At 54.4% G+C, this 27,169-nt stretch overlaps 2 protein-coding genes across 2 annotated transcripts; one reads left to right on the plus strand and one right to left on the minus strand.

Moving 5' to 3' along the window:
* The first annotated feature begins 214 nt into the window (after positions 1-214).
* On the plus strand, positions 215-15,914 carry LOC119091793 (hepatic leukemia factor). Its single transcript, XM_037214665.1, has 7 exons — positions 215-331; positions 3,487-3,600; positions 12,270-12,367; positions 13,383-13,587; positions 13,915-14,099; positions 14,514-14,651; positions 15,096-15,914. Exons 2-7 carry the CDS (start codon positions 3,495-3,497, stop codon positions 15,180-15,182), a joined length of 819 nt encoding a protein of 272 aa, XP_037070560.1. The 5' UTR covers positions 215-331; positions 3,487-3,494; the 3' UTR covers positions 15,183-15,914.
* Positions 15,915-16,687: 773 nt separating this feature from the next.
* Positions 16,688-26,601, minus strand: fidipidine (coiled-coil domain-containing protein 93). The gene is made up of 13 exons (XM_037214273.1): positions 26,452-26,601; positions 22,283-22,491; positions 21,758-21,869; positions 20,993-21,136; positions 20,461-20,553; positions 19,937-20,026; positions 19,406-19,447; positions 19,224-19,261; positions 18,800-18,913; positions 18,491-18,587; positions 17,966-18,077; positions 17,479-17,684; positions 16,688-17,010 (listed from the first exon to the last, which is right to left on the minus strand). The coding sequence occupies exons 1-13, from the start codon at positions 26,470-26,472 to the stop codon at positions 16,852-16,854; spliced, it is 1,437 nt and encodes a 478-aa protein (XP_037070168.1). The 5' UTR covers positions 26,473-26,601; the 3' UTR covers positions 16,688-16,851.
* Between the last annotated feature and the right edge of the window lie 568 nt (positions 26,602-27,169).

A 27,169-nucleotide genomic window follows, 5' to 3' on the forward strand; every position in this document is an offset into this window, starting at 1 on the left:
CCAAGGGGGGAGGGGCTTGACCCCCATGCTCCCCCTCCCCTCTGGATCGGGCATTGCTTCACGTTGATACCCGGTTCAAACCGAACAGCTGTTTTGTACATTTCTGCCAAGGTTTAAGCCCAAGCTGTCCAAAAGCGCCCAATCAAAGCTGCCAAATTATGTTGTTGCTTCCCACCTCCGCTCGGCCGTGCTATTGTATCAGTTGAGTAGCCCGTGTTGAGGGGGGAGAGCCTGGAGGCTGGGCCCGCTGGGGGTTGGGAAACATCGGACGGAGCCGTGTCGGATACGTGGGACAGATAGTGTTAAGGTTGGACTTTCTGTACAGCAACCGGTGAGTTTCCTCCAGCCTGCTGTTTTCTGTATGAAAAGCCCAGGCTCCAGGTAATGACTGGACATGAGTTTTGCTGCCCATATATGCTGCTCCTCGCTGGCCGCCCCTAATGATGCACTGTGCACATGATCATGCAATGTTTCCATGGGAGATCAGCGGCTTCTATGTCATCAGTATGCAGCAATCATAACTTAAGCAGGGAATCAGACTGATGCTGGTGCATAAGTTTGTGGGGACTGGGGGAGGAGGCATGTTTTGAATGGAAAAGCTTCTCCTTTCTTGCATCTGCAGCTTCACCCAATGTACAATATACTATCCTTGTTGCTCCACACTTTTCTGAGTTCTAATATGGGTCAATTAATCTTGGGTGTTGAACATTGAGGAAAGGTGGTGTGATGCAGCTGACTGATGAAGCCTTATTGAAATGGCATGATGGGAACATAAGAGAAATTTCAATGATGGTTGGCATGTTTGCTTGTGATGTAGCTTTCAAACAGTCAGTGTAGCTGCTGTCACATCAGCCATATTTGGGATATTACTGATGCAGCAACAAATGCATTTTTTATGTGAATGCTGTTTAACTCAGCATTACCATTAAAGGTTTCTTGTATACTGACAGAACAAAAATATGAATAAAAGCATAAAGAACATTATAACACAACCTTTGAAACATAATGTAACAATCCTAAGATGAAGGTATGCTCCTGAAACACCAGGAACATTTGACATCCCATCATTGTTGGTAGGGGGTCAGCCTGAGGCACCAAGGCCAGTCCAGCCAAGCTCATGGAACAGACACTGTACTGACTGCTTTGAGGGTCGGGACACAGCATGATGATTTATATGATTAAGCAACGTAAACATTGAGTAATGGAACTGCACCCATCCTAGCAGCCTAACCAGCCTCATCAAACCAATTCCTTAGCACTCACTGCTCATGGTCAGATGCCTGACCATGAAAACAACGTAAGATTATTCATGGCCTGCTAGGTTATCAGTATGGTTGGTGCCATGCAGATCTCTCTGGACCCTTGTGGTTGTGCTGCTAGACAATGGGGGTCTGATCCACTGAACAGGATTTGTAGCCATCAAAATCAGAACATCTTAATGCATGTTTAGATGCTAACTTCATATTTTGTGAGCCAAAAGCATCAGTTTTTCTCCATTTACAATTATGTGCAAAAGGTTAAATCTTCCCGGTCAGGGTGTACTTTCCTACCTAACGTTAGAAAAAATCATTGTACACCATTCGTCGTGTTTAAGGCATGACATATCGCAAATAATCTCAAAACAGGTAGAATCATGCTCCTACCTTCGAATTTCAATAACTTCGATGGCGGGCCCCCGAGCGCCGCGCGCACCGCACCGCCCGGACTCCCCAGCGCCGTTTCCGCGTTGCCGTTGCGTAAATACAATATTTCTGCGTACCAAGAACTGTACAAAATGTACGGGACCAAAGTAAACCATTCGTCATGTTTAAGGCAGGACAACCATAACCTAACTGCGAACCATAAAAATATTTACTAAACATAAACCATATTTACCATGACCATATTTACCATACAAACCATATTAACTGCAAACCATACTATAAACCATAGCTATAACTATAAACTATACTATATAAACCATACTATAACTATAAACCATATTTACTGCGAACCATAAAAATGTACCGGGACAAGGTAGCAAGAATCCATGAAATTTGATCCTCGACGCCAACGGGACCATGGGTTGCAGGGGGATTGGGTGGGGAATGTAAAGCAAAATGAGAACATGGCAGCTAAATAAAAGCTCACTATATGGCACCCATATATGGCATGGAACATGGATGCCAATGAGATGCTGGGTTGAAGGGGATATAGGGTGGGGAGGTTGGTTAGGTTAGGTTAGGTTAGGTTAGGTTAGGTTAGGTTAGGTTAGGTTAGGTTAGGTTAGGTTAGGTTAGGTTAGGTTAGGTTAGGTTAGGTTAGGTTAGGTTAGGTCAGGTCAAGTCAGGTCAGGTCAGGTCAGTCTAGCTTAGCTTAGCTTAGCTTAGGTTCTGGTCTATTCTCAGTTAGGTTAGGTTAGGTTAGGTTAGGTTAGGTTAGGTTAGGTTAGGTTAGGTTAGGTAGGTTAGGTTAGGTTTAGTTTAGGTTAGGTTAGGTTAGGTTAGGTTAGGTTAGGTTAGGTTAGGTTAGGTTAGGTTAGGTTAGGTTAGGTTAGGTTAGGCTAGGTTAGGTTAGGTTAGGTAAGGTTAGGTTAGGTTAGGATATGTTCTGGACTATTCTGGCCTGCGTGTTTCATAAAAGTACCTAAACTCGATAAGAAACGATTTTGGTTGCTTTATTATTGTTACCTTGGTCCCGTACATGTTTTATGGTTCTTGATAAGCAGAAATATTGTGCTTTCGCAACAACGTAGAAAAGGCGCTTGGAAGTCGAGGCAGTGCGGTGCGGGGCGTGCGGCGCTCGGGAGCTCGCTATCGTATTTATTAAAATTCGAGGGTAGGAGCATGATTCTATCTGTTTTGAAATTATTTACGATATGTTCCGCCTTAAACACGACGAATGGTTTACCTTGGTCCCGTACATTTTGTAGAGTTCTTGGTAAGCAGAAACATTGTATTTACGCAACGGCAACGCAGAAACGGCGCTGGGGAGTCCAGGCGGTGCGGTGCGCGCGGCGCTCGGGAGCTCGCCATCGAAGTTATTGAAATTCGAAGGTAGGAGCATGATTCTACCTGTTTTGAGATGATTTACGATATGTGCTGCCTTGAACACGACAAATGGTGTGCAATGATTTTTTCTTATGTTAGGTATGAAAGTACACCTACACCATCTTCCCTACAGCTGTGTCATCAAGATGCCTATGCAGGCTTTGTGCACATTGATCCTAATAGCATGGATGTCAGATTCCTCTCCAGAGAAAAGTTGAATGCCTTTCATGGCATGAGGTAACCCAAAATCCACAGGGCCAACCACCACCCTGATAGATTGCATGTGATGTTCTGATGCCTGTTTTTATGCCTCTGCACAGAGCTACATCTCATTTTAGAGCTCTGAAAAGGATTTGACAATTGTCATGTTCCTGGACCTTTTTCAGGGAGTGTTCATTGTGTGTTGTATGCCATGAGTTATTTGCTAATAAATAAATCAATTCCCCTCTAATTTCAGCCGTCAAGATGGATGATGGTCTGAACATGAAAACAAATTTTGGAATGGGCTTTACCATTCAGTCTATACTTGAAGAGAATGGCAATCTACTGAAAGTAAATCCTCTTACCCAAGGTGAGTGACATGATTTGTTTTGCATATTTGTGATCCCTGATGACCCACCTACCATTCTCTTCTTCTTTAATCAACAAACTGGTGGTCATATCTTGCAAGTATGTGCAAAGGTCAATGAGATGTGTCTGCAGCTTTTATGGACCAAGTTGCTTAAGTGGTTAATAAATAGTACACTCACCCTTTTAAAGATGCCCCCTTCTGAAGGACCACAGGAATGCTGGCTTATCCACCCAGAACATGAAATGTTGGAACAGCTTGCACACTGGCCAGTTGTACAGATCCTGGCCTAAACAGTGAAGTTGATGTGTCACTGTTGTACAATTCTGGCATTAATTCCTTATAACAATGCATGCAAAAAGTTCAAAAGAACAATATCTATCTTGAATCCTTACAGAATGACAGTGGCAGGGTATTCAGTTCCAGCACGATCCCAACTGTCCGCAATTTGAACTGAAATGTTTTATCTTGCTGGAGGGATAGTCACCAATAATTCAGATCAACTTATGATTTGTATAGGCCTGAGGTATGCCTCAACACATCCCCATCTGTCCACATCGGTGATCACTATAAAAAGAGAGCCCAAAATTAGCGGACCTCTCAGTGATACGGATCACGCACGAACAAGGCAGAGGTCGCGCCAAGTTCGGTTCTTAAAAGGCTTTGGCCGGGATGGTCGGAATTAGGCCTGGCAATCCCTCGGTGACGTCACCATTAAAATGCCTGAGAGCATTCTTGTGTTGAAGCGCGCGAATCGTGCGTGTTGGTTATTTCCTTCCGGTCAACGCTCATACGCCCATATGGCCAGTACTAAACTTTCTGAACTTTGGAGGATCGGTCCCTCCCTTTTCCCTCCCGGAGCTCATGGCCTTCAAAATCCTGGTAATAATAATAATGCATACGAATATGTTGACGATGTGCAGGTTGCGTTTACTGACAATATCAGCAGTGGTCTCTGGATTACTTTCAGAACAAGGATCGCACAAGATAGCGGATGTTTCTGTCGGGAGGGGGGGGGACAGTGGAAAGATGTATAACCACTAATAAACAACAAACAAAAGAGTCCAAAGAGTCAAAGAAAACTGTCCATGTATTCCGTTACGAATGGAGGGGGAGGAAGGTCTTGATAGCGAGTAGCTGAAGCGTAAGAAGAGATAAGAGGCTGTCGATGTCTGGCTGGATGGACAGCATAACGTTACACCCGAGTGTGATTGTAATTTCCTTTTAGATTTGTTTTAAGGAGTGATAAATCTGAAAGAGGAATATTGTTGGCGTGCTATTATGACAAGTAGCATGCGTGTCTTTTCACACTTGGCTCAGGGACGAAATCAGCGTGCCTTTTGGGACGTTACACTTAACACAGCGTAGCAGAAGCAGGAGGGTTTTCGGCCAGAGTAAGCTTTGCGTAACAGCGGGAAAGGGACTACAAATACCATTAAGCGAGAAGCGTAATTTTTAGACGGTCCTTGAAGTAAGCAAGATTGATATCCTGCAAACCACTAAAGCAATCCTATCACCCCCAGTTTTGGGTGGAGGAAGTTCAGCTTTTGTTATTATTTTGCTCTTGCCCTTTACGTTGCGAGATATAAGCTACCCGAGCTCAGTGTTGGAGCAGAAGCCGGCCAGCAAACACTAAGGATGCTTGTATGGCTTATTTAATATCGCTTGAAATAAGTGTCCGTCGCTATTGTACGTCTCAAATGGGAGGTATCAACGTAACGCAACGCAGCTCAAGGAAGTGTCGTTCGCTGGGGACGCCAACGGACGCAGGTGGCCGTCTCGATCATTGTAAGCTGCTGACGTTCTTGGCGGGCTGTGTCCTGCCTGGACTAAGTAAACTGGAGTTTGGTTAACGCACAGTACATTGCTGGAGTCTACACAGGACTGTGAACTGCGTCAACTTAGTCCGCACGCAGTTCTTATTTCGAAGTAGAATTACTGGCGCGTTGATAGCATTTTGTGCGGGCGCTTGCTGCGACCCCGTTTGTTTGGCGGGAAGGTACTGGGCTGTGCGTTCGCGGAGGCTGTATGCGGGCCACGGAGCGGATGGACGTTTTGCCCGTCTGGCAACAAAATGCCTGTTGGCAAGTGACCAAACCGGTTTAGCGTGGTCCGGGTGGCCATGTCGTGCTGTGCAACTCTTAAAACCCCCGCAGTCATGTCTGGCAGAGGGGTCGTAGGCGGAGTTATACAACGGACAGGATCGGCCCGCGGTAAGTGGTGGGTTCAGGGAACCAGTCACGTGCATGCTAGCAAGTCGATAAACACAAAACCTGTCGTGCAAAGCATTCGAGCGTTAAAAAAGAAGATGGGAGGGATGTAGCAGCGAGGTTTTCCAAAAATCAGGGAATCAGGGGAACCGCGGGAGACATCAGACAACATGATGTGCTGTGATTAAATGGGACAAGTTATTAACGCGACCGTGAAGTTAATGTGATTTCTGCGATGAACATCTGACGTGCGATTTTGAAGAAGTCTGCATCGTTCTGCCATGCGCATGACAGTAAAACGAAGCATGTAAGGGAAGCGTTAGTCCGTCTGGCTTTGAATGACGGGCTATTTAATGATGACGCACGCAGGCTCCACATGTTTGCTATGGCCAGGACGATGTGATCCGCCCTGGTACATGCTGTTTTGATGTCTTTTGAGTATAATTCGCCCCATGAAAACTACGGAACCCTTGCCTTTCTTGTCTGCTTAACAATCGAATTTTCATCGATTTTTTGAGGTGCCGGTATGACTCTGCGTGGTGTCACCATTATCGTTCGATTGTGGCGTTTGCACGTGCTTGACAACATGTTTTTGACTCATGTAAGCTCAGTCTGTGCCTGTGCTAGTACCTTCCATGGTTCGTATACCAGAGCATCAGCACCCAAAGTTTACGAAAATTGGCGTGGCGTCACTTGCATTGACCGTGCATCCTCCGCCGAAGGTATCCGCTTGAGGTCGTGTAGTGCCTGATATGTCTTCAGAGTGAGCTGTGAATGGGTCTTTGGACACCCATTTATGCCATGTCTACGCCGTAACAAATTGTTAACCTAAACGCTCGGATACAAAATTGGGTCCCTCGTGTGGCTAATTTAAAGTGCCGCACAGCAAGCCGCAGTGTGCGAACGCACGGCGATCGCGTTATTGCGGAGACGGGCGATATAGGAGATTGCGTCCACCACAACAGGAAACAGACAGTCGGGTTTACCAGTTCCGATTCGCGGAAAATGTAAGCTCATTAATCGTGAGTTTTTCGACTGTTCGGGTTTGCTCGCATACTTATCTCTACAAATCAAAATTCCATCAAAATTCTGTCAAAATTCTTGTTATCGTCTTCCAATATTTTCGATCCTTTCACGCTTCGCAGTCAGACGGCCGGCACGACAGAATAAACGGAAGCAAACCACGCGCAGCAACCTAAGATGCAAAATCTGTTCCCGCTCACACAGCGAGCACGAACAGCCAAACAAGGGAAATCGTTTTAATGGCTTTGGATCTCAATGTACACGTCGTACAGAACGCGGGGTGTCATAGCAGCAGAGCTGTTGAGTAGGTATCTCTACCTGCTGTGAACAAATGTGTCCCGAACCTTCCAACGGATAAAATTAAGCCAACTTCTGAAGTCTTGTCCAGTTTCTAATAGTGTGGGATCCGACCTGCTCAATTTATTTGCAGCTGACCCGTCCGAACAATGGAAGCTTGCTCACTGGTTCTTTAAAATGCTCAGACCCGTTTCGCAATACTTTTAGGCTTGACAATGACGTTTTCCCATCATTTGTCCTTTAGTGGGGCAATTGTTTGAAATCAGTCGTTTTCTGAAACCGCATGTCTTACGATGAGTAGCCCTTGTTGCCACTTAATTGATTGGCCATTCTCATCACCTTTTACAGTAGGTTGGTCGTGTTTTTAGCCCTCCCCTCCGGCGACAACACTGGGGTGTCGTGACTTTGGGCAAACTTTTTTGTCGTTGCCGCATAGGCATGATGTGCTGCCGTTGTATGCTCCTAGCACGACAAGCTTCTTTTTAAGGCAAAACGATTCAGGTAGAAGTGACTGCTAACGCTCACAACGTTTGCTTTTAGCCTGTAGTGTTCTCAGCCATCACTCTGTCGTTGTTTTTGAAAGCCTAAAAGAGAATGCACCGCATGCGGAATCATCCACTCTTGCAATCTAATGCCACATCCGCTGTCAATCAACTGGCGTGTGACGGGTGTTGAACAAAGGCACCGCAGCACCACGTTATTCTCCGGACCATGGCTCAGCGGATGCGGGCGGGCCCAGTCACTCAGTCCCAGCCTACCACGGACACGATGGCGGGACGGTTACCGTTCACTCGTGTGCTGCATGCTCGATGAATGGTTTTGCTCAGCAGATCACGAAGTTTGTCGTCGCGGCGAGGACCGCTGAGTGCCATCTGATGCCCGTTTGGAGATGTGGGGTGGGGTGGAACGCGGGCGACCGAGCCGTTAGGCGCTCCGTTCGCCTCTCGGTCTGGCGGACAGGATCCAGGCCCGCATTTATGACTCGGCCGGACGACTGGGAAATAACCCACGATGGATTAAGTTGGACAGCATTGGTTTGTGTTCCTCAAGAGAACCCTTTTCCCTACAGAGGGTGGTCAATACCCCCACCCCACCCAAGGTTTTCGGGAGGCATCTCTTCGGCATGTCGTGCAATTACGCCCGATTTGAGCGCGATTGCACGACAGGGCAACGAACAGATAAGTTACCCATGGGTTACCGACACATTCGGTAGCCAGTGGGAGCCACCGTCAAATTCAGTAGCCAACGGAGCGTTCATAACGCATGTTGAACATAAAAAAGCATGCGCAGGATGTTTGTTTTCCGTACAGCGAGGTTTTTAGAAACACTGCTGGCGATCTGCGGACGGTGTGGGCGGCGAGAGCCGCCGAGACCTCGCTGAGCTCAAGCTACCGTTTCTTGCTTGTGCAAGGCTGTATCTTTCTTAGTCTGGAAACGGCGGGGGTTCGCTTCGCCCCCTCCCCTATTATCAAGTGTTATGTATTATAAAAAGGGCGAATTTGGGCGAGGGCTACGCAGCCGAGAGCTGCATGGTGTTCACAGCGTCATAGACTGCGGCAGCTCGGATGAAATCGTTGGTTCTTTCAGTTATGCTATGGCTTATCTTTCGTGAGAAACACGCCTCCTGAACCTGAAGAACATGTTATCAAGCACGAGTCTGTGCAGCTGCCGATAGCCTCTGGACGTACCGTTGGGCAGGTACCCATGTGGTTTTCATACTGCAAGTGTACGTGGTGTCCGATTCCTTACCGGGAAGTTAAGTTACGGTACCGCTCGACCTCACTACCCGAATTTTGAAACTGTTTATTTACGCACAAGCGAACCGCGAGACCGGCATGCGCGGTTTCAGCCATGCTCATAAGCGGGCTTTTGACACATTGAACCACTTTGACCTCACAAGTGTCAGGGATCGTCGCTAAATTCTGCCGCGCCAGGCGCGTGCCAAGCACGTGGCGTGCCGCGCCAGCGGCCTGTCACGTGGCTGGCGAGCCGCGGCGTGGCACCGGGCCCGTGCCCTGCCGCCGCCCCCGAGGCCGCCCGAACAGATGCCGGTGGCGCAGAGGCTGCGCCAGGGAGCGTCTCGAGCGGTCCCGATGTCGCCCGCCAGGGGAGGGCGGCTACAGCAGCGGCGTCGCGGGTGGGCAGCGTTGTGATTTCGGGGTGTTGCGAGGGCTTCTGCCCAGCGCTCTTTCTCATCTCATGCAACATTGAATCATTTTCATCACCGTTCCTGTTGTTCCTAATGGCTGTTTTTATCTGCCTCCCCCCCCCCCCCCCCAAGTGCCTCAGCCTGTCTGCGCCGTCGTGTACCACTGCCAAGCGCGGCGCACTGCTCCGGTCATGTGACCAACGCATTTGGATGCTCCCCGAGGTCGCCGGACAGCGTGGGCGTCCCGATCAGTCGGCCTTGGGGGAGGTCACCAGTGCCTACTAGTCACTAGGCTACCACGAATTCGGCGCTCTACGCATGCGTAGTCACCAGCGACTGAATGCACATGTTAACCACACAAGCCGCGGCGTCCCTTGATCCCAGCGGTCTCGACCGCCTCAGCATTGCGTCAACGGGACGGCCCGAGCCGGAGGCAGTCTGCGCTGGCGTGGTGTGCGTCGGACGTCGGGCAGCTATTGACGTCCCCGGCGCCGCCGACGGGAAATCCAGCGGCCCCGCTCGTCGGCTGGCCCGGGCTGCGTGTCGGCGTCAAGGCCCTTGTTGTGCGTAGTTGTCAGGTTCAAGGTGAATCCGGTCGCCAGTAAACGCTCACAAACAGAAGCGCAACCGCAATGAAGGCTGCGCGGATCCGTTTGTACGGATGTGCGTGAACGATTGGTTATGTGAGCGTAGCGCAGAAATGGCCGCCGTGCTCAGAAGGGAGAGTTGCGGGGTTTTATTTCGTAAATTAAAAACATTTCTGGGCATCAGTTGATTCTTCCTGGGAAATGGGACCATCGCTTACATCATACAGCAAGTGTTGGTGCTGAGCAGGTGAAGTGGCGTCCCACAATGACGGAGGTCGTCATTAGAGCGGTGGGAGCGGCTGCGCGTGGCACTGCTCCGACAAGCGCGTGTGAGCCCCATAGCTGGTCATCGTAGCGACACCTTGGCCTGTGAAAAGCACCACGACGCGAAGACCTGCTCATGGCAAAGGCAAGATGGACACGGGAAGGGTGCTGGTCATCACGGCACATCAGTCTCCAATGTAGGGGCTGTTGTCAATAGCTGTTGACTAATGGGCTGGAAATGCCACCTGCACTCGCAGTGTCGGTTAGTGGAGGCACGCACAGCTAGCTGGTCACGGGTATCAGTCGCGTAGCTCACGCATGGATAACTTAGAGAACCCGGCACGTGCGGCTCCGGTCATTCTGATCCATTCGTTTCCACGCGCCGCCATTGGCGTAATGCGAGTTTTACTTCAGAGGCGTGATGCCGACTCCTTTTTAGTCGTCGCACCAACATCTGAAGACGCATTCACTGTTTTGGCTGTCTCCTATTAATTATGCCGGTTCTGTACGGAAGTGGATAGCCCGGCGAGTTTTTTTACGTCGCTTTATCGCGCGCCGCCGCAACATTCATGAGCGATGGGGGGGGGCCGCGCTCTCTGCCCCGCCCATTTACCACCTTCCGCCCCCTACCACCCTCTCGCTCCGGTGGCGCATCCGATCGGCCCCTCACCGGTTATGTCATGCTCCACCAGACGGCGGCGGGCGCAGCTGCGGCGCTATCGCTAACGCAGCGTGGCCCAGCCGCGCTCCAGCCCGGCGTGGGCCCGCCCCGGCCGGGTGCCGGTCCTGTTATGTAATGACGAGGCCAGTGAAACGTGTGACGTAACGGCCTTGGGCCACGGCCAACACACGCCACCGGGTCGCGGTCAGCGAGGAATCGATGCTCATCGCCAGCACCGACATCTAGTGACGAGAATGGAGATTATCAGTTGCTTTGACGTTCGCGGAGGGGCTATTGGTAGAGCATAGTTTCCAACTGTCAGTTGTCCGACGATGTTGTGGTGCCATGCCTAGAAAACTGCTGCTTCTGTGCCAACCGGCGAAATATTCATCTTCGCACAAGCTGCATGTTCAGTTTTGAAAGCTCGGCTTTATCCGCGCTGTGGTATTTTAGTGCAACGCCGGCAATCGTAGACGGCAGCTCGCTTGTTTATGAACCACTCCATTCAAATGGGCTGGTGTCGATGCCAATCCTTTCATATGGCACGTCGATAAATTAAGTGTAATCCATACAACACAATTTGCGGATGAAAGTACAGCATACACAATTTTTGTTTAAAAAACCGATATGCGCGTGGGTATGTCGTCCAGGCGTTGACCGATCTGGTCATCAGCCCTTCCTCGATCAGAGTTACTGCGACGACATCGCCAACCGAATAGACGCCGTCCATCGATGGGGAACCCCACAGCCGAGCAGGTCCAAGGACGCCCATGGATGACCGTGCAGCCCCACGGCCGTCACGCCGGGCCTCGCGTCGTCTCGCCCGGGCTTGGCGCGTGTCACAGCGTGTCACGTCACGGCCTCGGCCAGCGGTCGGGCGTATCAGTCGGTGTCAGCACTATCCCGGGACGGCCAGGACTGTCAGTACCCGCCGGGCATCCCCGGCCGTGCCGCTGTCGTCCCGTTTACGTTTTCACACGGTCGCCAAATGGACGTTACGCCGAATGAAGCAAGCTTGCGGGCCCAATTCTTGCGGCGGGTTTTGGAGAGTACCTATGGCCAATATCGAGGATGTTCTGGTTCGGGTCCGGCGGTCATGAAAATATGTATCAGTGTGGCATTGAGTGGGGAGCGCGGTTAAACCCACCACAAAATGCAATGCAAAGGAAACTTCTCGTACTTGACCCTCTTTCCTCTCAAAATCTGTGTTTGTTCTAGGGATGGGTGGGTGGGTGGGTGGACGGGCTTGGCGCGTCCGGCTGAAATGCGAACTACTCCCTCGATCTTGACCAAAACGCGCACACAGGCCTTGCGGAGTAATTACCCCCACACTGGATATGCTCAGCTGCATTGTCTGTCGTCCGTTTATCGTCGGCCTCTATCTGTCATTTTGTCTGTCGTCTATCTGTCGCCTTGTCTGTCATCTGCCAGTCGTCTGCCGTCTTACAAGGTTTTCAAGTTCCACCTCTGGCTGTCCACAGACAAGGAGAAGGACGATGACTCCTGGTCGTGTTTGGATGCACAGGCGGCGTTCTTGGGACCCAACATCTGGGGCTCAACGCTCGACACCGACTTCAAGGTGGGTGGCTGACGGCAGGTGGGTTGGTGCTACCGCCGTCCCCCCCCCCCCCCGCCCTAGACGGCACCGTCACCGCCGGCCTGCCACTCGTCTCACTTCATGCATAGTTGTGATCCTGGCTGTGGAGGGGATGGGGAGGGGCGGGGGCGTTGTCACTGGGGATCGACGGGCTCATTACCAACACGCTCAGGCTGCACGAAGTCGCCTGTCTGGGTGTCACCATACAGCCTAAACGACGCCATAATCAACGCCGTACTGTGGTGTCGCAACTTGGCAGGATGAACGGGCGCCGCGGGTCATCAAACTCCGTGCCTCTGGTGTCCCAGGCGCGCAACTTAGCCTCTGCGCGACCCCGCTACGTGGCGTTGGCAGGTGTCCAGGCATTGATGACGACATTGGGCGAGCCAGGCTCAGATGCCATGCTGCGCCTCACTGTTTTTGCTTTCTTGTTTCTTTTTTGTGGTAGTGTGCAAAATGTTTGAAGTCTCGAAAAAAACAGGGTTCAATAAAACGGTGCAAACCGACAAACAGCCACCTATGACGTCACTCATACCTGTGTGGGGATCCCACAGCGTTCCATGGTTATGTTATCCTGGGATCGGGTTCTGGGGTCCTTTGGGGATTCCAGGCACGCTCTGGTGCCACTTTTAAGTAAACTCGTCGTTTGTGTTGCGCAGCTTTTAATAATCACGTGGACCGGCCTTAAGCTAATTTTTGGACACGGTTTTGGGCGAAGTTTTGTTGTTTTGATGTCATGTAGCTGGGCTTCCTGGCGCTCCACTTTCTAAAGATCGCCGTAGGGAGCCTGCGGCGTGGCCAGGATATTTTAAAATGGAAAAAAACTGCCCCGTATTGCAGCTCAGTTTGTCAACACCTGTCCTGGTCCGTCCGTGGCCACCGCACAGCGCACTGATCTCACCCCGTTCCTACGTGCCTGACCTGACCTGACCCGATCTGGCTTGACCTGACCTGATCAGACCCGCGTCCGTCGTCTGACGCCGCTCTGCCCGGGCAGCTTGAGTGCGTGGACCTGGAGGAATTCCTGAACGAGAACGAGCTGCTGGGCGGTTCGGGTCTGGGCGCGGACAGCCCGGCCCCTCCTTGCAGACCGGCGCCGGCCGATGGCCCCGAGGCGGCGCTGGCCGAGGCCTCGCCGCCGCCGTTGCCGCCACCGGAGCAGGCGCCCCTCAAGCCGGCGCCGCGCGGACGACACAGCGAAGGTGAGGCTGGCGAGCTGGCACCGGCTGGGGTACGGCCGGGGGGGGGGGGGGGGGGGGGGCGCTGGGATTAGACGCTGGAATACGGAGGCAGGGGCTGAACACCGAAATACGGGCACTGGGACCCGACGAAGTAATCAGTGCGGGTACCTACTGTGACTCGACACGGGGATGTAGAAGCTGGGACCAGATATGAGACCACGAGCGCGCCGGGAGACATTCGCGGACCATGGATGACATCATTCAAAGCGTAGACGTCCCTGTTGCTGTCGAGAGGAGCGCTGGTCTCGTGACGCGGCCTCGACTGACCCCGCCTCTGCTGGCCGCCAGCTGAGGAGAAGCCGGTGTCGCGTCGGGAGCGCTCCTCCCGGGTGCGTGTGCCGGTCAAGTTCCGCGTCTCGCCGTCCGACCTGGCTTTGGCCACGGCGCCCGGCCTGGATTTCGACCCGCAGACACGCCAGTTCTCCGACGACGAGCTCAAGCCGCAACCCATGTGCAAGAAGTCCAAGAAACAGGTGGGCACCGCGGCAGGCTGCGGCACGGCGGGACTGTTCTGTTAAGCCCGCTGCAGCCTTTGTACAAAACGCTTTGCATAAGGTTTTTTCGTTTGAAAATGAAAGATGTCATTTTGTGCATAGATTTGCTCCGAAGTGCGGTCTTTCATGATGTTTGGATGGTTCGGAGCGGATGCCAGTTTAAACATAGTGGAGATTCAACTTTGGCTAGGATGTATTAACATTCATTAGTCAACTATGATATGCCATGGTGACTGTCTGCAGTTTCGTGCGCATTGAGCAGCTGTGTTTTACCGATGCCCGCTCGCCGTACCGCTCACCGTGGAGTGATCAGCAGCCTGGCATCCGTCGATGTCTCCCAGCCCCACGCGAGCCTGGTCCGGGAGGACGCTGATGGCGCCGCACCTGCCGCAGGTGGTGCCGGACGAGCGCAAGGACCAGAAGTACTGGACCCGCCGCGAGCGCAACAACTTCGCCGCCAAGCGCTCCCGCGACGCGCGCCGCCTCAAGGAGAACCAGATCGTGCTGCGCGCCAACTTCCTCGAGAAGGAGGTGAGGTCGGAGCGCAGCGCCCTCCATGGCCGGCGGCGATCGGGGTGCACCGTGTCGGGTTGTCGGGACGTGACGATGGGTTGAGATCATGGGAGAGGGGTGCTATGTCGGAGGATGTACGGATCACTTTCTTGGGGCAGGGGTGTGACGTTGGAGGATGTACGGATCGCTTCCCAGCGGGTGTGCCGGCATGATAACGTACCGGGCGTCAGCTCCAGGGTGGCCCTGCAGGGCATGTCATGTGCGGCACTTCACAGACGGCGCGCGCGTGCGTACATGTGTGAAGAATATGCCGCTGTTGAGCGAGTGCTCTGGAGTGTGTGAGTGTGTCAGTTCTACGCTATCGTCCGTTCGCGCGTCATCTGCCGTGTTCGCGGGCAGCGCGGCCGAACGAACTAAGTACATAGCCCGTACCGGACCTGACTCCGACCGCTGGGCCCCCAGAACGCGGCGCTGAAGGAGTCCATGGAAGAGATCACGCGCGAGAACGAGCGTCTGAGGGCACGCCTCGCTTCGTGCGCCTGCCACTAGGCGGCAGCAGCGACGCCGGGCGCGGCCGCCGCCAACCGCCGGGCGCGCACCGGCCGTAGAAGTCGACACGGCCGACGCCCACCGGTGGACCGGGACGGCACGACGCCCGGCCCGGTGTCCCGCAGACGCCGGCCATGGTACAAAGTCTGCCCGCGTCGCCAGGTGGCCGCCGGCGGGCCGGCCCCGCGCCACCGGCGGCGGGCCCGCCGGACGCGGGGCCCGGCGGCGCGTGGGTGTCTGATGTGATGCCATCGATGCTGTGCATCGCGGCTCGCCGAGCGCTGGCCGCGTGGTCTGCGTGGTGGTGTGGTAGAGTAGTACGCAGACTCGTCGGGTGGGACTCAACTCCTCCGTAAGTGTTGGCGTAAGTGTATCTCTCTCAGTGTTGGTGTTAGTCTCTACATTCGCTGGCTTTAGCGATAGCTTCTGCATGGTCGCTTAGTTGTGTTCAGCTGTTTGAAATTTTAGCTGTTATGCGAGGGATCAGCCACCTTAAAGGCCGCAATCTTAGCCGTTATGCGATGGATCGGCCATCTGAAAGGCGCCATGTCGTCTCCCCATAGACTACACATTCTGCGTTAGCGGATAGTGACCCGGTTGACGATAGGATTTGCGGGTACCGTACCGTACACGTGTGGCACACGGTACTGAAGTTACGCAATTCACGAGCTGTGGACGCAAGTGTACGAGCCAGCGCTGTGCTCAGATAATAATACACGACGTATGGTCCAATGCAGCCTTTTCAGCTGGCTCAGGCCGGGGCGGAGGGGATGGCGGGAGGGGGGGGGGGGGGCGAGCACGTCATGATCGGAACCACGCGCCGCCGACGGACGGTGGCCGCGATCCGGGCAGCGAATCACGGCCGCCGCTGGCCATGGCCTACAGCCACGTCCTTATATAAACACCTGGCTCCGGCAATGGTATTGTGGGTGACACCCGCGTTATAAACGACCCGTAATGTACCGGGAGGTGTTCGATAATGCGGACAAAATCCCGGTCGGTTGAGACTGAATGAGAATGTAGCCACGCATTCATGGCTACACATTTCTCGTGAGCCACAAGGTGTCCTGGTCTCGGCAAAGCGTCACCATCCCTAGTATTTCCAATGGGAACACATTGATATATTATAATAAGTGGGCATTTACTGCGTGCTTGCAACACCAGACATACTCGTCACCCGAGAAGCAGCGTATTACTCAATCCCAGGCAAGTACAGTTGGAGCGCAACACAAATGCAAAGCGTTTCTGGAATCGTGGCACATTTCTTATCACCGGCCTGACATCGATAAAGGCACGTGCCAGCATAATCCAACGGCTTGGCACGGGTCGCCATCCCTTCATCCCCTTATCGCCTGGTCCCAGAAAGCAGAGCAGCCCGACCGGCCAGGTGGCCAGTGCACGCCCGTCGCTCCTGCGCCGCCGCCGAGTCCGACAGTCGGCGGACGCCGGCTCCCTGCCCCGCCCGGCCAGCGCGGACCGGAGCCGAGGCCAGCCGCCGGCCGTGGTCCGGCCGCTGCCGGACGGGCCGTGTCCCAGCGGCAGCGGGCGCTAGCCCCGCCTGACTGCAGGCCCGGAGCCCCGCGTCACCGCCGCCACCCCGTCCGGAGTCCAGAGTCGGGAGTCGGGAGTCCGGAATCCGGAGTCGGGAGTACGGCGCCGCTCCGTCCTCCTACCGCCGCTCGGCGGCCGTCAGCGCCTCGTTGGCGGCACACTCGCTGCGGAACTGCTTGAGCGCCGCGTGGTAGTTGCGCGCCAGCGCCCGCAAGCCGTCCAGCTGCTCGGTCAGCACGTCCACAGCTCGCTTCTCCGTCTGCTTCTTGGCCAGCACCTGCAAGACAGTGCGGGCGTCGGAGCTCCGGTCGGGCGCGCCCGCTCTGCAGGGTGCAGTGTACGGCAACAGCTCACGCCGCGCACACTAATACGGACCGTCACGCTAAGCTCACGCCAATCAGCGTGCACACGCTATGAATGCCAGTCGAGACAAAGCGTTGTTTCTGTCTGCTGGGCTGTTCGACTGGAGAGCAAAGCCATGGCACGTGGGTCGGACCTCCCTGATCGTCGGGAAAGTTATCCTGTAATCAAGTCTGGCTGCACGATGAGTGATTGACCACCGACATCCTGGCATATGGCAGCGTGGTTGACTGAGGGTGGAAAAATGTGCCACCGTCTATGGAATTTTTCATTTTTTAACGGTGTTTCGATGGATACCAAAGCTTTCCGAATCCAAAGAAAGTGACCATGCGTTTTCGAAACTCTAAATGAAGGGCTGCCGTGGATCCGATGCTCCCGCGGTCACCTTCTTCTTGTTGTTGTTGATGTTCAGCACGATGCTGTCGAGCTGCTGCAGGAACTCGGTGCGGCCGGCCGCCGAGCCGCTGGCCGCCTGGTAACTCTCCGCAACGGAGTTCAGCAGAGCCAGCTCCTTCTCCAGGTAGCGCAGGGTGTCCGAGAGCAGGTTGTTGGTGGCGTAGTACTCCTTCGCCTCCTTGTGCGTGGACGACACTGGAGGTGTGGGCGTGAAGAAGAGTAAGGGCAGAACGAGCCTGGACGAGGCGGGGTGCTGGACACAGGGGGCTGAGACCAGCGAAAGAAAATGCGAATCGGCTCTCGACACCAGACCAAAGCCAGCAGAGAGAAATATCACTATGAGGGTGCGCCCGGAGTGGAAACAGGTCCACGTCCCCGCACTTCGTGCCGCAAGACCGGAGAGTCGCCCCAGTCAGCCCCGTCAGCCGTCCCCATCCGGCGCCGTCGACCGTGTCAGCAGGGGAGGGGACTCTCACCCTGGTTGTAGAGCTCGACGAAACGCTTCTGGTACTGGCCGATCTCGGCCCGGGACGGCACGTCGTCCAGCTGCCGCTCCAGCAGCGCCACCTGCCGGCTGGCCGAGGCCACCTGGCGGACGACTGATGTCAGCTGATTGGTCGATGCGCAGGGACGCCGCGACCGTCGCCGCCGCGGTCAATCCACTCGAACCATTGTGTGCAGCAGCGAGGAGATCGGTCCTAAGCCCTAAACAGGTCGAACTACTGGATTTGACCGCATGCACACACGGCTGCACGCATGAAACAAGGCGTGATTAGCGCACACCGCCGGCGCCCAGCTCTTGGAGCCCAGATAAGTAATGAAATAAAACAATAATGCGCTGTTACACAACCATAGCTGGTCCAACCCATATGCAATACAGACCCCATGACGGAGCGTGGTGTTCAGCCCCACAACACGGGTCGGCGAGACTCGCTGAGCCGCCGGCGACATGGGTCAGCCCCCCGGCGCCGGGGTGAGCCGGCGGGGTCGTGGCCGCTGACCTCTGCCCGGAGCCGGTCGACGGCGGCCGTCCGCCGCGCCAGCTCGTGCTCCGTCTGGGGGTCGTCGTCGGCTGGAGCGGCCTGCGCCTGCAGCCGGCTGCGGACGCCAGGCCAAACGTCTCGGTCACGGTCAGCGGCTCGCCAGCGGCCGAGTACAGATGGCGTTCATGCCGTCCACACAGGCAGTGCTCCACAATGTGTCTATTAACAAACCCAGGCACGGTAAGTGTACTGGGCCACTCTGGACTCCATCACAACGCAGCGGTACTGTCAAATGATGCTGTTACCATGAGGCTCTTGCGGGCTCACCTGATCTCATCTTGAAGCTTGGTGTATTCAGCTTTGCACTCTTCCTTGAATGCTTGATCTTCGGACAATATCGCGTCCGCCTCTTGAAAAGATGTCAAGATTGCCTCTAGCGTGCTGAAAGCACGCGTTGTAAGGGGTTTACCACATACGGAGACAATTTCAAGCATGATACGGAAGCACCTACCAGTAATAATTCAAAAGGTAGTGATTATGTCAAATGAATGCTACACAAAACATGGTATTACAAACAATACATCTTAACAATTTTTGACAGATTACGTACAGTTGCAACGCCGCAACTCCTATAACAAACCAAACGACCAGAAAACGACCCAAATGATGAAAACGCCCCACCACACCAAAGCAGCAACAAAGCGGACGTGCACGCCGCCAGCCCTGTGGAAGCTCTGCCGGCAGTACTCACGCCAGGGCGGCGGGCGACAGACCGTCGGTGACCTCCGCCTCGTCCGCGTCCAGCTGGGCGCGCTCCGCCTCCAGCGCGTCGCGCTCGGCCCGCAGCTGCTGCTGGCGCTGCTGCAGCCGGCCGAAGCGCTCCGACACGGCCGTCATGCGCCGCTCGGTGTCGGCCAGCCGCTCGGCCAGCGCCGCCAGCAGCCGGCCGTGCTGGTCCGCGTCCAGGCCCGACTCCTGCCGGCGGCGGCGGCGGCGGTCACGGCTCGCTGCGGCGCGGCGGCCCGGGGGCGCGGTTCGAGCGAGCGTCATCGCTGTAACTCCCAGACCGCTGGCGTTGTCAGACACCGCACTGACGCCGGCGAGACGCCACGTTGTCCCGGCACGACCTGACCCCGGCGGCGGTGCTGCCACGGCCAGACCAAGCGCGGCCGCGGCAGCTCCGTCATTGTCACAGGCGGATCCAGCCTTACCGCGGTACGAGCCGTCTCCTGGCTGCGGTATTTATCACGCGTCTGCTGATACACGGTGTTTTCACTTCGCGAACCGGTCTTACATAGACTAGTGCATAGCTGCGACACTCATCATCGGTGTTACCACGTCCGGATCCGTTGTTATACAGTCAGACCCCACAGCTCGGCGGCGGTAGCACCCGGTCCGAATGCCAAAAACACACGTTGATTACCGGCCGCGGTCAACAGCCCCAACGCCGGTTTATTTTCGCACCTGCAGCTGTCTCGTCTGCTGCTCGTACGCCTTGGCGGCCTGCGCGATCTCGCCCACGCCGAGCATGGCCGCCACGGCCTCGGCCCCCGGCTGGAACGCACCGGGGCGGGGTCACGGGTCAGCGGCGAGGCGTGACGGGGCGGCCACGTCACACAGAGGTCACGGCGGCGCTCAGCACGCCGCAGCCCGGCCAGCAACGAGGAGTGGTCCAGTTGTTTGGTTCTCTTAAAGCGTACACATCGATGGAGAAACAACTGTTCTAAGCATCAACAAACTCGATTCACCATGTTTGCTGTGGCGGGACCTGAACATTGGGAGTTAGAGTGCAACCGAAGAGACGTGGCATCAAATAAAGCAAACTTTACCAAAGCCCGACATCTGCAGCCAGTGGGCGCCGTGTGAAATTGCATCGGGCCACTGCCATCTGCGAGGCCACCCATTGACCAGATCGCACCTCACGTCTTTAACTGCGTGTCCGACTCCCGTCCTGGGCCAGCTGTAGAACTCCACGTCGCTGGCCTCACCTGCAGGGAGGGCTCCGCCGGCTCAGGTGGTGCCGCGGACTCCGCATCGGAGCTCTTTGGTGCTACCGGCCGCTCAACGCGACGGAACCGCTCCTGAACACAGGCGGCCGTCAGGATCCCGACCGGGAAAACAATACTGAGACTTTCTATCAGCCACATTGTACCACGTACACCCCTCTGCCACTAAGGTACCATCTTGTTCATGATAAACACGACCGAGTAACAAGCGAATGCACAAATGAAGACTGTTGCTGCACCATGCATCTCTTTCGGAGCCTGGACTTTATCTTGTTTCGGACACCTCACAAAAAGGCTCTGACCTGTCTGTCGCGTGTCACGCCACCCTACGGACCGCTGCCACCGCTGCCCCGCGGCTACCCTTGCGGTCTTGGCCCCTTCATCTCCAGAAACCCTGCCCCGCCTGAGGCTGCCTCATCTTCCGTCTGGGGAGCCGTACTGTTCCCGCCCAGCAGCGACCGGCGGCGGGGCGGGGGGGGGGGGGGGGGATGAAAGGCCCTCCTCATTGTCTCACCTCTGCCTGTCGCAGCAGGCACCGGTCGGGCGGTGGCCGCGGTGACGCCAGCTCCGGATGCCACTCGAGGAAGAGGAACTCGCCGTAGCCCACCGTGTACGCCACCGTCTCCGCCTGGTTCTCCAGCGCCTTCTTCACCAACCACTGCCGCCGGGACAGGGTCGGCGTCAGCCCGCTGAGAGCACCCTCGGCACCTCAGCGGCGACGCGCGCGACGGCAGCATGACACCAGATGGTGGGCGTCGCGCATGCATTCGAATCACCGCAGGTAAGTGGACGATTACAGCGGAACAGAGGATACACATGTAGGAGCACCAGGCGAAATTCGGTACAGAAACCGCCTGCCAGAGCATCGCTCGGAAAATAATCTATAGAGGGGAAGACAGTGGTAAATGTTGGTGCAGGAGACAATGGTTCAATATTACCGCCAGCATAGATCGCCGGAGGAACATGGCAAAAGGCCGTGCGGAATAGGTGCCGACGATAATGGTCTTACGCCCGCATGTGTCATACACATACATCCGCAAAAAAGGTTGCAATGTACCTTGGCGTGCATTTACATATACGTTGGGAAAGATCATATGGTTTTCGAAATCTTACGTGTTCATTAGGAGGGTACAGCTAGAGTGAAATGCCTACTTGAGACATGAGTCCAGGATCTGTCTATACTGCAAACAGTCTTCCCACGAGCTGACGCCATTCGGCCGCAGGACAGTCGGTCCCGCCCACCTGCAGGAGGGCGGCGAGCCGGTGGTGCCGGTCTCACCTGTATGACGGGGAAGATATGGACACAGTCGAGGCCCTGGATCTGGTGCGGCTCCACCCGGTGCGGGCACGCCATCTGCGGCAGCACCTCGATGATCCGCTCCGTCACGCCACTGCCAGCGGCGGCGGCGGGTCAGAGCGGGGGCGGGTCAGAGCGGGGGCGGCGGGTCAGGGCGGCGGCGGCGGATCAGAGCGGGGACGGCGGATCAGAGCGGGGGCGACGGGTCAGAGCGGCGGCGGCGGGTCAGAGCGGCGGAGGCGGGTCAGAGCGGCGGGGGCGGACACAGGGACAGTCACATCCCCAAGGGGCACGTAACGAGACAGGGTTCCAGACACCGCACCCTATCCAGACTGCGCTGTTGGCAAATATCGCACGCTTGGCATGTCACCACGCCACCAAACGTGACATGCCATCATTTGTCGTCTCGTATTTGACAGTACGCTACGCCAAGTGGCCGCTAACGCCGCTTCACATCCGTCGCCCTGAGGCGATACCCCTCCACTGTGCCCTCTCGCAGCTGCTCACATTTTCTGGCCGATGCTGAGCTCGTCCTTGTAGAAGAGGTCGACGTTCACGTCCATGCTGCACATCTCGATGCACCAGACCATGCCGCCTACGAGCTTGTCGAAGGCGCTGAGGCCGCGGATGCGGGCCCGGAAGTACCCGGCGGCCAGCAGCAGATCCAGACACTCCTGGAACTTGAGCTGCTGCTCCTCATCGTCGCGAACGTCCGCCTACAAAGCCACCGCCGTTGCGTCAGCGCGCTCGCATGGCAACAGCGAACACACCAGCCCAGCAGATGACGGGCGCAGCAGACCAGACCGCTCTCTACAAACACAGAACGTGCCGTGTGTCGAGTCACCGTTCGGGTCAGGCTGGCACCGCGCTAGTTCCAGGCAAGGACAACCACAACATCTCTCCACTTCACCTCTCATGCATGCAGAATCACTGACTAAGACAAATTCCTGCGAACTGAGCGTCCACGGGCTGGCCGGCCCCCTGCCGTTGCACGGGTGGTGACCGGTGTCGTCGAAGACGTCACGTGTCTGGGGACGCTGCTGGCGTTTGAGGGTGACGAGCGTGGGATAAGCACCGAGGCGATTTCACTCACATAATTCCGTTTTGGATAAGGACATATCACATGTGAATGTGATGGTTTCAGCCAAATATACACCTCACCACAGACCACCAATGAGAAATAAAAGGCAATCAAGTGGCGCAGGCAGTAGAGGCAAAGGGAACACGTGTCCCCCCCCCCCCCCTCAGCTCCAAGGGGCCCGAACCTCATGACGGGCGACTAAGGGCCCGATTTGAGGCCCGAATCCCCCGAAAAGCCGGTCAGAGGTCGCATCCACGGACCCGGCCCTCAGGGCAGGGCACTCCAATGCCAACCTGAGGGCCCTCTGCGCCAACTGGGGGACCCCCAAGTCGATACGGGCCTATATATCAGTCAGATACCGCCAGTACCGCACAGCCGGCTCCGAGTCGAAATGGGCTTGAGGACCCATTTCTCACGCAGCTGACAAAGTCGAGAACCGCAATTTATATTGGCCGGGGTCACCCGCGTCTGTTAGGGGCTCACAGTGTCTAAAAGGGGGCACTGCGTTGGCAAGAGACCCCGAGTCGGCCAGAAGCAGTGTTCGTGGAGGCCCGAAGAGAGCTCGCAAGATCCACCGGGACCGACGATCACGGTCGGGGCCGGCCGGTCGCCGATTCGTGGGTCACATTCACAGACCCGACCCACAGGGCAGGGCACTGTAATCCCAACGAGAGGGCCCTTCACGCCGATTGGGGGGCCCCTGCGTTGATAAAAGCCTTAACGTCTGCCAGAGACAACCAACACCGAGCAGTAAGCTCCGTGTTGGTCTGAACACTGAGAGCCCATTTTCCAATCAGAAGCAGGGCGGGGGAGCGTGATTTGCAATGCTCTGGGTCCCTGACACAATTAGGGACGCCTGTGTCATGGCTATTTAACGGCCTGTGTTGGTCAGGGGCCTATCGTGCCTAACAGGGAGTTCTGTGTTGGCAAGTAGCCTTGAGCTGGCCAGGGGCCGTGTTTGAGGGGGCCCGAAGAAGGGTCCGAAAGGTCTCATGAGACAAAAGATCAGGGACCTCTATGGAAAGGGTAAAGGACCCAAAGGGCTGGCTGCAGATCACATTAAGGATCCCCCCCCCCCCCCCATAGAACCTTGATCTTAGATACCAGTAACAGAGTCTCTTGCACCAATTAGAGACTCCTGAGACACAGCATTTCTCTGTTTCGCCCAGAGATCACCAACGCCGAAAAGTCAGCTCCATGTCGGTCTGAGCCTTGGGGGGCCCATTTGCAAAGCAGAAACAAGGCCGGGCCCGCGAGTTGCATTGGTCGGAGGCCCTGCAAAAATTCCGAGCTTCTGCGTCGATCGGGAGTTCACAATACCCAACAGGATGTCCTGTGTCAAGAATGGGCCTCGAGTCGGCCGGGAGAATATCTGCTTTACATGAAAGGGGACAGGACCCTGAATACCACAGGCCCTCTTGCGCTGGTCGGGGCCCTCTGGCGATGAAAAAAGCATGAGAACTTATGATAAGACTTGACAATCAGGCAATCAAGTGTCCTAGTCTCAGTCCGGACTCCCAGTACCGAACAGTGGACCCTCCAACCCAATTCCAGCCAAGGAGCCATTAGGCTGAACTGGGGTCTGTGTGCCAATTATTGGACCAACCGTGGTGATCAGGGCTCTTGTTGCGTTCATAAGGGTTCCTGCGTTGATCCCGAGCCAGTTGCACTGGTCGGAAGGCGTTCCGCAACAGGAGGGGGCGGAGGGGGGGGGGCGGGTAATGTGATATGATGTTTCCCTCTAAGGCCATCCAGATCGACCAGTGACCCCACCCTCGTGTCGCCAGAATGATAGCTAGAAGACACTCTGTGCTGGAATGAAATGGCTCTTAAGCCTTCCCCTGGGAATGATACTGTGCCCTCTAGCATTCTACTCAACATTCCCTTGCCCTCAGGAAACATTAGGGTCCTCATCAATATTGAACAGAGTGGGTTAAAATGAGTCCAAAAATGAAAAAGGCTGATCTATCTTTGCTTGCAAAGATTAATTCTTTTCCAAAATCAGATAGTGAAACACATTGCATCAAAAAGTTTGAACCTGCAAGCTCACAATCTTGGCCAACAGCAATGGTCGGAGTTGCAGCCTTGGTAAAACTGAACAGCACTGGCCACTGCAAGCAACACAAAGAGGTGAGCACCATGTATGTGAGGATAACCTTTGTTAAAAATGTTTATAGAAGACTGAACTGTTATGGTAGCTTCTGGCTTCTGTTCCAAATATAGAATGTAAAAATGAGTTAAAGATAAAAACCTGCCCCTGATTACCAGGTGGCCATATCCAAAGATTTTTTGCCAGGGGGGACTTTTACCACCAGGAGCCCTATTGAGAACCTTGTGCCCCCTCCCCCTGCCAAGGCTCTGGCAGCACCACTGAGAAAACCCCTGGTAACATAAAAACATTCAGAAGTTAGTTATCAAATTAAAAATAAATCTAAAGCATTCAAAATAATGTCCATAAGTGATTATAGGTAGCTTGGATGGCTGGGCCAGCATTCATACAATAAATTCCAAATTTGAGCAGCTACCTCATTTCTAATGCCAGTTGGTAGCTACTATCTCTTACTTTAGTTTTGCTTAGAGTTTAAAAAGTGGTTATGGTTTCTACTTGCCAGATACTAAATATTGGTTGCATTTGTTTTATGACTGCTGCTATGGGTCCACATTCACAATTACAAGTGAGCATCTACCAAAACAAGTAGGTAACTGTGCATACCGCACAACCAACAACTTTCAATTGTGTGCCACTTGACAGCTTATGAGCCAGCTAGGGGCACACAGAAAGCATATCCTGGCCCTAGCAGTTAGTTGATAAGCATGAAAGGCAGTGGTGCATCTGCTTATGTCCACCATTAAAATTATGCCATTCTCAAGATGCATTATTATCCTGGACTTTCATGCACCTATGCCATTTACTATAGCTTGAAGTCTCATGGCTCAACCTAATGCTTGCCATTTAAGGACATGTTGCAGGACCTCTCCTAAGAAAAACTTCAACTGACGAGTCTCACATAAATGATCAACAGCATGATGGATTGTGAATGGGACTGTTTGGGAGCCTGACATATGCCTGGATCTTAAAGGTAGATCCCAGATTCCAAGGGCTTCCATACTTATGAGATTTTGGGAACATATCTAAAAATCTTTTGGAGGCTGCAGGCACATTCCTGTTGAAAAATAACCATGGTGCAATTTGAGGCATTTTTCGTCATGCCCACAGACCTCCTCTCCAGTCAGCAAACAATTTATCTCCTGTAATCCATGCTTCAAGCTAAATCATCCTGAATGTGAAAACAAGTTATGCAAAATCAAACTTGTACATACTATTGCTCCAGATTGTGACTATGGTAGTATCATGTTTAAGACACTGACTCACCCAAGTGCAGAAATTGATAGCAGCCTCAACCATACATCAAGCTTGGGGCATCAAAACCAAAAGTACACATGCGCTGATATTGTTGCATCAGTGACACCATTATAGGTATATGTTGTTATCATTTGTTTGTTTACCAGTTAGCGATAACTTGGGTTAGCGAACCGTGGTGACGGAGTCCAGCAGCTCCACAGGAAACATGGGACCTTATCAATGCCTAATTACCTGCAACTGAAAAGCGGCCATCTTCAGTTGCTTAAATCCCTTCCCGCTCCCACAAAGACAGTTGTGAATGGAAGTTCGTGGTCTGATACTAAACAATTGTACACATAAACAACTGCTAGACAGCGTAGAGGTGTGTAGGAACAGGCCGCACACGAATTCTGACAGAACTGCGCAGGGACCGTCGTGTATGCACCACGTTCACCCCTTAAGTTTTTCTTTTCTACTGTACCTCAAACACTGACCAAAAGAATGGAATGTGGGCGTAAAATGCGCCAAGATACCATATTCCATACGTTATGCCAGGGGCGCAGCCGGAGCCTTGACGAAAGCTGCATCCCAATCCATCGCTATCCTTGTTCCCCGACATCACGGGCGTGCCATTGGGGCTTTATGACGCACTTGCTGCGGGGGCTATATGGTGCCGGCAGCCCCTCACTTAGGTGGGAAGCGCGAGCACCGGGGGGAGGGCTTGAGGTTAGAGGCCACAGTGTCTAACAGGGGTCCTGTGTCGGAGGACTCCGTCACCACAATAGGGTTGGAGGGCCCACCGTTAGGTACTGGGGCCCTGACTGGCACAGGACTCTTTTGTTGCCTCATTTTGAACAAACATCATAAGTTCTCATGTCTCCTTCAATTGTCAGAGGGCCCCGACCAACGCCAAATACCCTCTCTTATTCGGGCTCCCGTCCCCGTCCCTGTTGAAAAATCTTCCCCTGAC

Source organism: Pollicipes pollicipes, unplaced genomic scaffold, assembly GCF_011947565.3.
Source record: "Pollicipes pollicipes isolate AB1234 unplaced genomic scaffold, Ppol_2.1 Scaffold_3447;HRSCAF=4054_pilon_pilon_pilon, whole genome shotgun sequence".
NCBI classification, from domain to species: Eukaryota; Metazoa; Arthropoda; class Thecostraca; order Pollicipedomorpha; family Pollicipedidae; genus Pollicipes; species Pollicipes pollicipes.